Source organism: Malaya genurostris, chromosome 3, assembly GCF_030247185.1.
Source record: "Malaya genurostris strain Urasoe2022 chromosome 3, Malgen_1.1, whole genome shotgun sequence".
NCBI classification, from domain to species: Eukaryota; Metazoa; Arthropoda; class Insecta; order Diptera; family Culicidae; genus Malaya; species Malaya genurostris.
In genome coordinates this window covers 184250918-184264691 of record NC_080572.1, presented here as the reverse complement: position 1 = coordinate 184264691, position 13774 = coordinate 184250918, and the positions used below count along the sequence as shown (strand labels likewise).

Genomic DNA, 13774 nt, shown 5'->3' with positions numbered 1-13774 from the left:
GTGACTTTTTCCTGTTCTCACACCTCAAGAGAAAGCTCGCTGGTAGAAAATTTAGAAGCAATGAAGAGGTAATCGCTGAAACTGAGGCCTATTTTGAGGCAAAGGACAAATCGTACTTCAAAAATTGTATCGAATAGTTGGAAGATCGCTATAATCGCTGTATCGCCTCTTATGGCAATTATGTTGAATAATAAAAACGAATTTTGGCAAAAAAATGTGTGTTTCTATTAAACGATACGAACTTTTCAGCCGAACTGTTATAACTTCGTGGAATCAGTTTTCAGTTTTTAATATCCAAACAAAAGTATTTACTGCTAGGTACAAGCATAGTGTTCCACTGTTTCCACACGAATTTTCTAAATTTCACCTTTACAAACGGATTTTTCAAAAATTTCGCGTAATTTCGGGTAGTTAAAACCGCTTTACAATTTAAAATTATGTCAAATCTGATCGAATATTGTCAAATAGATTGGTTTTTTGCCTGCTATATCTGAACTAATCAAATTCCCTAGTTTGAATCAAACCATTTACTGTCAGTTCATTTTTCCTTCGTATCGATTTGCGATCCATCATAGTTGCTCGCCGCTATCGTAACCCATCATCGGTTGAAGCAGTTAAAGGCTGATGACCTGTTTGTAGGCCAAAGGCTCTTCCCGGCTTCCCGGCCGTTGGATGGGGCTGGTGCTGGTGCTGATATGTTTAGTAACTTTCAACTCTGACTGGATCCCGTTATGAATTTATGAGTTTATTAAGAAGTATAAACCATTGTCATCATTCCGAAATGGACATAGGGAAACAAGAGAAATGAATACAGCATCATTCAAAACTGCTCGCAGGAAAGTAGGTGATGCAAAGTTTCCGTAGATTTGGTGTCTGGTGTTCCCTTCAGAAGACGATTGATGACCGGCGTGAGTCGCGAGTGAAACATTTATTATTTAGTAACTTTCATAGCACACGGTGTACGATTAGTTATATTTCTCTCGGTGTTGTTGGATGAGATGGAGGTAAATATGTCATTTACTCAAACTAGCAGATATTGAAACCGAAAGAAATGGGAAGAAAAATGGTTTAAAGTGTTCGAAAATGTAAGTTTATAGTTTTTCTTTGAGATCAAAAAACACATAACATGTTTATGTTATTTCAACCAATTAACTTTTGTCACATCTTGTGTACATATCACACTTCAATTTTCTTTAACTCACATTTACATTAACTATGCCCGGGTGCTAGTAAATAGCACCCGTAGTTGAGCTTACACTGAAAAAAAGTTTTAACCGGCAGCATAGCTGGGAGATCACCCGAAGAAAGTGGTCCGTCGCCCGCTCGACATCCCGATAGGGGGAGGCTGGGTGGTAGTGGGTGTGAAAGAAACGTGTTTCAGGCAGAACACAATCGCAATAACAACCGATCGGGACAAACTAGCGGCCACGAACGATCGGTACGGAGAAGATACCAAAACAAACCCGAAGAAGGAAACAAACAGAAGAAACGCGAAGAAAATAAACATAATAAGTTCAACGAACCTTTCACCGGGCGAAAAGACTGCTCGTACTCCAGCAGCACATCGAAAGGTAAAGGTAACGCTGAATCTGCCATCCGCCGCGCTCCGGAGTGCCCGTAAATGGCGTTTAAAAAGTAACGAAACAGAAAAGCCAACAACAGGGCGCGTATAGGACTGCAGAAATAAACGAAAACTAAATATACGGAAAAACACAGTACCCGGGCACAGGGGATATCATGTTGATCAATGGATTTTAAATTAAAATATTTGCAAGTTTAATGCACTGCCGCACGATCGACGACCGTCAAACAAACTTTGATGGCATTCTTTGCCCGGGGAAAGAGGTGAAAAAGGGAAATAGTCGAATGTTGAATGGTATTGGGAAAAATGTTGGATACGACGAACTGGGCCTAGAACCTAACGACCGTTAAGGTTCGGCTTTCAGAAGTCGTGGTAGAATAGGATTGATTGAATATTTTCCTTTCAATTAGACTGTGCTCAGTGACACTGCATTTGCCGCAGAAGCTAGACTTTCGTGGATATTCTAGATGTGCTATATTCAGTCATCAATTCAACTGTCGCTAAATTTGCACAACTGTACTAATATCTACATTATTCAAACTCTCGCTGTGATTTTACTATTATTCGCTCTACAATAGTCGGATTGGGCTTTGGAATCAATTCCAATATCTTAGCTTCTGCCCTAAGACACAAAACAATATGAATATGAATAATGTTCAATGGAGTTAAGGTGAAGTTCATGCAAGATTATGCGTATCCCACGTGTGAAGCAAAACGTTTATTCAAGAGTACAAGAACTATTCATTGAATGAATTTCTAAAGACTGTACCAGAAAGTATGGACGCACTTTGATTTCGCTGTAAATAATTCACAAGTGTTAGATATTCAAATTTTATTCGATATACTGATAATATTAGACTACAGCAACAGATTATTACTCTCAACATTTGCTACATAGCCATTGTAGACTAGCTGGCGCACCTTCTTGCGAACGTTCCTCATTAAATTCCGTACAGACTTCTTGGCGACAAGTTTTGAAACTTTTTTCCAATCTTTTTCGAACTGTTGAATGGTTTCGGCTGCCGAGACATGTTTCCTAAGATGTGCCTTCGTTAATGCCCAAAATTCCTCAATTGATCGAAGTTGGGACGAAAGTAACATTCTACCGTTGATTTCGAGTAGTGGCAAGAAGCAAGATCTGGCCAGAAGACAACAGGATCCTTGTGGCTTCGAATCTTGGGTAGAAGTCGTTTTTGTAAACATTCCTTGATGTATATTTCGCTGTTCATTTAAGCAGTGGTGATTAAATGTTTCGAAATCTTACCGCAGCTACAAATTGCTTGCTAGACCATAGTTTTCTTACCAAATTTTTCGACTTCAATCGATGTCTCGGACTGGTTTAACACTTGCCCTTCTCGCATCGTATAATCGTTTTTCGAGGTGCTTAAACTTCTGAACAATAGCGTTTTACGAAATTAGAGATGATCGCAAAAGATTTACACCCTTATATACATTAGAGCGGTAAAAAACAACATGTTTTTCGGTTACGTCACTTATACCACCATATCTCCGGAACCAAAAGTCACAGCCATTTGATCTTCGAACTTGATCGGGACAGTAGCTTTCAAACGAGCCTAAGTTTGTTAAAATCAGTTCAGCCATCTCTGAAAAAATTGAGCGGTAAAAATATCTTCGAAAGGTGCACACACATACACACACAGACATTTTTCGATCTCGTCTAACTGAGTCGAATGGTATATAACACTATAGGTGTCCGAGGCTTCGTTCGAAAGTCGTTTTTTCCAGCAATTCTAATACCTTTCTATAGAGAAAGGCAGAAACAATATCTCATTTATACGATTCGTCATCGACTCTTTAAAGTATTAGTAGTATATGTCTAAATTGTTAACGCCACCTAACGGTCCGACTTAGATCGTTAAGCAGACGTGTAAAGTTGTTGCTATTTGCAAAACATATCTTGAGTCGAAATCGGTGCGAGCTTTATTTGGAAATATAGGACCACTGTTTTTGGTATTTCCGGAACCAGAAACTGGGAACCGGTGTAGTTAAAGTGGGTTCGATTGGTCATGAACTAGCAAGGCCCACACACTGGAATATTTTTTAGCACTGTCCCGAAGAGTTTCTATGTAATTTGCATTGTCACTTTGAATGACGGTATGAAATTTTTAACATTCATCATCCTGTAATATCGATAGGATCGTAGCACAAGTTCTGTACGCTACAAAACAATTGCGAAGTCTGTGTTTAAACAGAATGTCAAATTCCACAGAAGGAAACACCAAGACTTTGGCTTACCGGAAGTCGGAATTGTTGAAGGAATAAATATTCATAAATATAAGTTTATCTAAATGGGTTAATGTCAAATGTTAAAGTATTCTCGAGATTTTATAAAGTATCCCGCTTTTAACCTACATGAGCGTACATATCCGAATACCGTGAATTGACTTAAATTGGTCAAATGTTTGAAATCTGTGAAAAAATTATGTCAATAAACAACTTTTGAACACTAGTGCTACAAAAATATTCACAAAGTTTTTTTTAAATTTATTTGTAAACACCCGCGGTATTAGTGGGAATTACCCGTTTGTCAATGAAAAGAAATCTTATTTTGTAGAGAATCTGATATTTTTATTATGGGGGTTTTACGAAACCATGTCTCACATGGAGCATGTTCACCACAATTATTTATCAGCAACCAGTGCCGTAAAATTTTATTTTAATTAAGCCGATCAGATGACTGTGCTAAACTTCATACTCACTTCATACACCGCTCACTGACGCCCTGAATTAGGTTTTGCACGAAAATCACATAACCTCACAAAATGAGTTGGATGAACATCGTTTAGCAGCTATCAGTGGTTGGTTTACATGCTCATATCGTATCATTCCTTTCTGTTCCATGCTATTCTACACACTTAAAAAAAAACCTGTGATTTTACATCTTATTAGAAGCACATAAATGGAGCGTCGCAGTTCACGCAAATTTACGTCGAAGAACATTTAATATCGTGTCTCAAACTCCAAACATGAAATTCATTGAAATAAAAAAAAGAATACTGAGGACAACCGTCGCGACTTGAACCGAGAATCATTGGATCGCAAGTACGTCTGTTAATCGACCGAGCCACAGAGGCATGCATCTGCTTGGCTGGTAAAAGGTGCATTTGAATTCATAAAGTCGCACCTGCTAGCAGAACGCAAGTTACAGTCGAAACCAGTAAAATTCAAACTTATCTAACATTAAGTGATTACAAATGAGATTTTCCGTCATTTGACAAATTAGGTCTTTATGAATTACATCGTATGAGGGATTAGGTCACCTGTAAAATTCAAATTTTTTGGTGTGTAGTTTCATTCAATTGTGTTAGTTGTCATTCCAGTGAAATCAAAACACCGATAACTGTCAAAGATGAATTTGATTCATCGACAGTTCATTTATGTTGTCATCAGTCAGTTGAAACTCAGTTAAATTTCCGTTAGTTGCTTTCGTAAAATAACAAAGATCTCTTAATTGACCGAAATGCGCCTGTCAAATAAGCTGCTCATAAACATTCAGTACGTTGTTCAAGGGAACAAATGACCGGTAATCCTTGATAGCTGAAATGTTAATCACAAAATGTACCTAAATCTTTTGCTTTCTTTTCAATTTTCTTTTTGAATACTTTGGTACACGTCTCAATGCATATAAAAAATCTATTTTAATCCACATAGTGGTGTAATGATCCCTTTCTGATATTATTTATTACATCATAAATATAGCCGTGAAATTAGCAAAAACAACTGTTTATTGAATAGAAATAGGAAATTTTGCTCCGACATAATCTCACAAACTCTATAAATCCTGTTTACCCTGTAGTTCCGGAACCGAAAGTAGTATCCACAACAAAATAAGGAATTTCGTATGAAACTTTAAGATGAATGAAATAGCCGAAGTTGGTTCGTTTGCTACCAACAAATATGACCTACAAATTGGAACAGTTTTGAACGTAGTTAAACCTATACTTACTATCTCAAGTTCTATTTCGATTAAACCAATTATACGAAATCAAACAAGCGAAACGAACCTGCGTTTCTGTTACTTCTGCATATGTAAGTCAAGCTAAATGGTTAAAGCCGGGGTAAAATAAATAAATAAAATAAATGATATAAAAAAGTCAAGCTAAACAGCTTGAACCAGCAGAACCAGCAACATTATTATTATTATTATTATTATTATTATTATTATTATTATTATTATTATTATTATTATTATTATTATTATTATTATTATTATTATTATTATTATTATTATTATTAGCATTATTATTATTATTATTATTATTATTATCGACATTATTATTGACGGACCAGTTGTGTCGAGTTAAGTTTTTATACCCACAAACTAAAAAGTTCTGCAAACTAGAAGAATTTATCAGACAGTTTTATGGGATTTGTACCTGTTTGTTGGGCTCGTGGAAAAATACTACAGGGTCCGGCAGTCGAAGTGTAACCAATTAAAAAGGCCATAAATTCAGTTTGGAAAATTACTTTTACTTAATTCAAAGTACAAAACGTGTAAAAATAATACAAAATTCAGAATCAATTCACTTCTGCTCGATATGACCACTTTTTGCCTTGACTATGGCCTTGAGACGGTCAAAAAACGAATCGCAAGTTGCCCGAATGTGACTTGCAGATGTATTTTGGCCCACTCGCGGACAATAACTTTTTTCAGCGCCTCGAGACTGGTGTATCTTTTAGTTCGGACTTTTCTCTCCAAAATGGCCCAAAGAGAATAATCAATTGGATTCGCATCTGGTGAATTCGAGAGCCATTGTGTGGACGTGATGAAGTTCGGAACGTTGTTTTTCAGCCATTCTTGGTTCACTCGAGCTTTGTGAGACGGTGCCGAGTCCTGCTGAAACGTCCATGGTCTGCCACCGAAATGTTTGTCTGCCCACGGCTTCAAAGCAACCTCCAGAATACTTTCCCTATAATATGTCGCATTTACCTTGACGCCAGGCTCGAAGGTCTGAAGTTGGTTACACTTCGAGTGCCGGACCCTGTAATAAAATTGATAACTTTCCACTTATCACGCTTTAGTTCCGGGACAGGAATTCGGATCTAGATAAAATGTTCTACAAATTTTTAGGATATTATAGGATTCATTTGAATCTTAGTTTGCGAAAATCGGTTGAGTTGTCCCAGAGATAATTGAGAGTAAACTTTTTTTCAAATTTTCACATATTACCATATAACTCCGGAACCGGAAGTCACATTCAAGTGAAATTCAATAGTAAACTATGGGAACATAATAACTTTTATTTGAATCTTAGTTTGTGAAAATCGGTTCAGACATCTCTGAAAAAAGTGAGTGCATATTTTTTTAATATTTTTGGTACATATCTCCTATATCTCCGGAACCGGAAGTCGGATCGGAATGAAATTCAATAGCAGGCTATGGGACTATGAGACCTTTCATTTGAATCTTTGTTTGTGAAAATCGGTTCATCCATCTCTGAGAAAAGTGAGTGCATATTTTTGATACATACACACACACACACGCACACACACACACGGACGGACACACAGACATTTGTTCAGTTCGTCGAGCTGAGTCGAATGGTATATGACATTCGGCCCTCCGGGCCTCGATTAAAAAGTCGATTTTCACAGTGATTGCATAGCCTTTCTATATGAAGAAGGCTAAACCTCCACCTTGTGGTGTAATGATGCCCTTGTCATATCCTCATATATAAATGTGTGAATTTTCGAATAAAAATGACTGGGATCCATTTTTGAGTCTATAGTAACAATCTTCGGTCGTTAATTGAAAACCGGGAACCAGGAAAGCCGCAATTCCACTGCTTTCAGAATCGAAAACCGGAAACCAGGATAGCCGGAATCGGTTTGTTTTATTTGTCTACTGATAATGGCTACGAACTGGAATAGTTTCGAGGCCAGTTTAAAAATTTAGTTTTCGTTTTTTTGTATTTTGTAAGTGACGGTATCAAATTTTTAGTACACTTTACCATATAAATCCAAACTAAAATGATCTATTCACACGTGCTGATATTCATGCCTATTCATTCGAACTGGCCGGCTGCTGAGAGCAAGTGAATCTTCAAATTACTAGACAATTGACGATTAATCCAGAGGATCTCGTTTGAGTATCACAAAAGAAGTAAATTATTGTTTCAATTATAGGGGTTTTAACCTCAAGGACATTCGCCTCTTCGGGCCAAAAAAGCTTTCTGACTCTATGTGCGGGGTTGGGGATCGAACCCAGGTGGGTTGCGCAGAAGTCAATTGAATGAATTGAAGTATACTGATAGTGAAAGGCCAGAAATGTCATTTTCATCAGAATTTCATACGAAAATTAAATTTTACTGCCCTGACAGCAACCGATGAGCTTCCGCTGTCCCTATCTCTTATGTCGTTTTTGCTTGATGACAAACCTAACCCAGTTTCCACCCTAACCGTTTGTTTGAAGCTAGTGAAACCTGATTTTTATATCAGGTTTGCTCAAACCCCCATTTCAAGGTGCGAAATCGACACAGTTTCGTGAAAAGTGATTGTTTGATGAAACTACCCTGGGTCAGTTTCAGTTTTCTCAAGCGAAAACGACATTAGTGAAACTATGCACTGCAAATATTATTTACTTGGAACTAAACTTAAGGTGCGTGTTCTCTGAGGAAAAGTTTGGAAAGGAAGTGACACGTATGCCAATTTACAGAAATATGTTCATATTACTGACGACATCTATTAGTCGCACTAGCAAACTTCAACTAATATCTTTAGTAGAATCAATTCAAAGCCAATTTGGAAAGGTTATCCACTGGGTTCCTGATTCCATGTCGTAAAAGGCGACAATTGCAGGAGTAATTTTTCCATGTCAGCTATCAGATATTTTCAACGTTTCACATCTGATTACTCTATTTTACTCAATTATTCTTCATTCTTCATTCAACTTATCAATTTACGGCTAGCTTCTGAGAAAAAATTTTATTCGGTGTTTTTTCTTCTTCCATGTTATTGTTTGTCTTTCAAGATTATAAACTGAATGATAAAATTCAACTATTGCGCAGACCCGTTAATATTGCAATGTTAATAACAGAGATAACATATATCGTTATATTGAATAAATAGTATGAAAATCAAACCCAGATCCAAACCAGATCAACCCATATAACCAATTAACCAATTGAATAAAATAGTTGAAACATTAAAGTGGAAATAATTAACAATCAAGACGTGTGTGATATCTTTTGACCTTAGTTTGGCGATTCAAAATGATTTGATATAATTTATAGAATATGTCACTACAATGAATCAACTATTTTGCCTAATCCTATTCACACGTTTATTTTGTAGCAGGCAAAATAGAAAAATAGGGTTCACTCGGGAAGTCTGTGAGTTTAGTGGTGCATCTAAGCATTTCGAAAACGGAACATACTAAGTCGAGCGCGAATGCTATCATTACTGAAATTTGTACTAACAAATATCCTTCTCCCGTGACACTTGAGGAGTGCGCAGTAGTATATACGGGCTCTAGTAACAACTAGAGATGGTCGGGTATAGAAATTCTTACCCGTACCGTACCCGAGTGATCAGCAAAAAAATTTACCCCTACCCGATTAAAAATTTAAAAAATTACCCGTATCCGATCAATAATAAAAAAAATTACCCGTACCCGGTAAAAAATAAAAAATTTTACCCGTACCCGACCCGTACCCGATAAAAAATTACCTGTACCCGTACCCGACCCGAATGAGTAGTAAAAATTTTACCAAAATTCAGTATGGAAAAAATAAAGTGTTTTAGATATCGAGCCGTATCAGGCTCTAGTTGGTACGAAAAATACATTAAAATGCTTGTTTACTTTTAAAAATATAAATACACTGTGAAGCATGAATAATGTAATGTAACTTTTTTTAAACATGCAAAAAAACAGACGGTTCATCCGAATTCAAAATTTATTTTTTCATATTAAAGTACAATCCTTCCGAGTAATTGTGGAATATAATTTCATTCAAATGGCTGCCTCGGCTGGCCTTGCAGTACGCCATACGGTCGGTCCAGCTTTTTAATACATTTTCGATTGTATGCAGCTTTATTTCAGCTATGGATGCACGAATGTTATCCTTCAAGGCTTGAATTGTCTCTGGCTTGTCCACATAACACTTATGTTTGACAGCCGCTCAAAGATAATAGTCTAACGGTGTCAAATCACAGCTTCGAGGCGGCCAAACGACATCCGAATTTCGACTGATAATTCGATCTTCGAAGACTGTGCACAGATGATCGATCGTAGCGTTGGCTGTGTGGCATGAAGCGTCGTCTTGTTGGAACCAAAAGGTGTCCAAGTCTTCCTCTTCAAGTAACGGGAAGAACCAATCGCTAATGATGACGCGGTACCGCTCGCCATTGACCGTGGCGGCGGCTCCTGCCTCATTTTCTAAGAAAAAAGGCCCAATGATGCCGCCAGACAAAAATCCGCACCAAACCGTCACTCTCTGAGATCGGCTTCTCCATGATGACGTGCGGGTTTTCCGTCCCCAGATGCGACAATTTTGCTTATTAACATACCCGCCGAGATGAAAATGTGCCTCATACGAGAAGATGATTTTTTTGCACACATTCCGCAACATTACCATGATTTTCAAAGTAAAACTGCACTATTTTCACGCGGTCCTCAAGCGTATACACAACCATTTTCGTTCAGCGGAAGGATACAACTAAGTTTCTGTCAAATCAGAAGTGACATTGAGGTTACCAATGTCGAAATAACCGCTAGTTCAAAAATAAATGTTGGATGGCGGACCCTGTAGATTTTCAATGTCTTTGGTACTTTATACTCATTTACAAATGTCAACAAAAGGGAGTAATATCAACTCAAATTTTTCGAGAAGCATATTTACCCAAAATGTCGTAATACCCGTTGTATTCAATTATGGGTAGGTATGGTTTTTACGAAACAGTGCGACTTTTGATCCAATTCTTTAGAACCACAAGTAAGCGTGCTCGTTATCTTGACACACAAATAAAAATTCACATTCGAATCACTTGAAAAATCACGTAAAATAGTTCCAAATGCAAATTGAATATTATACGTGACGAAAATGAATGTTATGCGAATATCCCCTAAAATGAATAGTGTGTTATCAGCTCGTTTACGTGAATTGACCAAAGAATCAAACAATGTACGTGTATTCCCGGTGTGAAACATTCAATTTTGAACATGGTGAACAGTGAGTCCTTCAAGTGCAAGTAGTTTGAACATTCGTAGGAAATTTTTTTGGTTACAATTTTTTACTACAAAGCAAAATGAATTATGATTTTGATTTAAATTAATCTGTCAACTATGCCCGTTTTGTAAGCCCCACAAACCCACACCCACGATGTTATCGGTAGCTGGTGGTTTTTACAGCCATTGAACCGGTGGAAACCTCAACGAGTGAACACGGTGAAAATTTGAGTATTTCGCAAGAAAAGATTTTCACCCTTACTTTTGCGACTCCACGTTGTCACCCATCGAGGTTTTCACTTGTAGTCCAGTGAAAAGAAACGAAAATTAACTAGCAATATAGCCCAACTTGCTGTGCCATCAATCGGTGTCATTTCAAGTGAGGTGACACCACCCAGAAGTGCAGAATAAGAAGAACTTCTATGCAGATTTTCTGAAATAAATGTTCATGTTTTTATGGTAAGAATCCTAATGATTTATATGAAAATTTTGAAAATCTCCAACCAATATTTAAATAATAAATATAACAGTTTCTGGTATCTGAATGTGATATGAGTACTACACTACATTTTATATACTGCCCATACTTGCATATCAGTCCCATATGGGAAATCGGCATGTTGAGAAAAAGACGATCAAAAGTTTATTTCCGAATTTTTTTTATTTATTGTGCTCCCTAATGCTGGTCCCGGGTTGGCGGTTCAATACATAGGACGCTGGTCTTACAAGCCAGCTGTCGTATGTTCGAGCTCCGACCTGGAAGGATTCTTAGTGTCAGTAGGATCCATAGTACTAGCCATGCAATGATTCTGTACGCTAAGAATCGGCTGCGAAGTCTGTTGAAACAGAAAGGCCAAACTCCACGAAAGGAATGTAATGCCAAGACTTTGCTTTGCTCCCTAATGCTAAATCTTGGTATTATTACATGAAATATCGGAAATACACCTTTGCTGTTCCAATATTGCAACAAATGAAATTATTGAAATTTTGCACTGAATGGGACTGATATGCGGACACTTTAGCATATGGGACACAGAAATGAGTTGATATTTTTTTATATTTTACTGAACAAACCCTCATTTTTATTGCAATTTCTGAGAGTATATTGAGGAAAGACTCCATTCCTCAAGCTAACTCAAAATTGGCGAAAATCGATATGAGATATGCGAGTATGGGCAGTATATGAATCAAATAATTTTTACTGAGTTGTGCATTAAACAGTTTTAAAATGGCAGTCCATTAAAACCTACGAGAAAAGTAGATTCGGATTATTTTTCGGAAGAACTGTTTTGCAATGAAAAAATCTCGTCAACGTGTAAACATATTTATGTGAAGTACAAATGGTCGGGTAATCGATCCGAAAAAAAAATTTACCCTTACCCGACCCGTACCCGAGTGAGCGGTAAATTTTTTTACCCGTACCCGACCCGTACCCGATTGAAAATAAAAATTTTTACCCGTACCCGACCAAAAACCCGTCGGGTACGGGTACGGGTCGGGTTTCGGGTAAAATACCCGATACCCGACCATCTCTAGTAACAACGTGTGTTGGACTAACATCCCTTCCCAATCCTTAGTCATTCTACGTTCGGGCACCAGTACTGATCAAAGAACTCTGAGGTTACCAGAAGATGTAAATTGAAGGATTATTTGCACTTAGCAAACTCGACATAATAACCTGGCTTTAAACAAACAGTTTGACAGCAGTTAGATACAGGAAAAAATATTCAATTAAACAACGACATTTCACAAAATGCAGGATTAATACCTTAAATACCAAATTCACTACAATAGAATTTCCATAAATATTATTAGTTTTAAGCTTAATTAATTCAAAATAAGAGCAATACTAGCAGGATATAAATAAATATTTTGATTTGCTAATTGAAATAAAGACAAAACCCGAATCACTTGTCCATAACGAAACTCGATGCTGTTAATATCATCATAACTCAAACGTTTGGACTGTAATTCTTGCAATTGTGTTCTCTCTTGCGTCCATTAGTTCCAATTATGCTGCCACAATGAAGCGTAGCCCCCTGGTGTTAACTCATTAAACAAATTTTCCCGCCTGGCATTCAACCGGAGACCGTATTTAACCGTTGCGTTTCCAATCGTTTCGTTTCAGAGCAGCAGTGTGCCGGCTCGGACGCCAGCTCGACGACCTCATCGAAGACGTTTGTGGCCTGCAAGGTGTGCGGCGATAAGGCCTCCGGCTACCATTACGGGGTAACATCATGCGAAGGATGCAAGGGATTCTTTCGGCGCAGCATCCAGAAGCAGATCGAGTATCGCTGCTTGCGCGATGGCAAGTGCCTGGTGATAAGACTGAATCGCAACCGGTGCCAGTACTGTCGCTTCAAGAAGTGTCTTGCCGTTGGGATGAGCCGAGACTGTGAGTATGAACAGGCGTTTGGGGAAAGTTTGGCATATAAAAGTGTTTCACACTACAATAAAAAGCACGACCAACAGCACATTCGTTTCCTGCTCCTTTTTTATAAACCCAGATCCATGCAAACATGAACTATGATGCAATGTTTCTATGGACTGCAGTTTCTACAGCAGGAAGCAAGTTTAGCCTCGTTTCTGGCAAAAGATCAACATCTGAGAGAGAGAAAAAAACCTGATTATTTTTCATTTTTCACCTCCTCACTTCGCTCGAAACGCAGTTGCTGCAGTCCCATTTATATCTTCCGAGACTAAAAATGCACGCTGCACTCATCATGTACAGTTAAACTTTCAGTTTTAATCTCGGGGCCAAGCACGATATGACGATGATCGTGGAGGCTTGGGTTTCTTCCTTCGTGCCCGGGTAAGAACGTGCGAGTTCATTGGAGTTGGGGTATATTTACGTTTGCCCTTCCTCCGTCAAGCTCTGGATTGTAAGCTCAGCAGTACATATTAGCACGGAATACCAACGAGGGTGCGGGTTCAGAGGTGGAGGGATGACGCGATGAATTAAATATGTTGCAACAAAGGCGAATGCACTCCGGGCTGCGAGCGGC

General features: G+C 38.0%; 1 protein-coding gene across 2 annotated transcripts in view; it reads left to right on the top strand.

Moving 5' to 3' along the window:
• The window catches only part of LOC131435142 (ecdysone-induced protein 78C), an 86983-nt gene that overhangs the window by 39192 nt on the left and 34017 nt on the right, over positions 1-13774 (top strand). For both annotated transcript variants that reach the window (XM_058602718.1, XM_058602717.1), the window contains one exon: positions 12898-13164. In XM_058602718.1, the coding sequence (XP_058458701.1) occupies positions 12898-13164 (267 nt within the window). The remainder of the gene's footprint in view (positions 1-12897; positions 13165-13774) is intronic.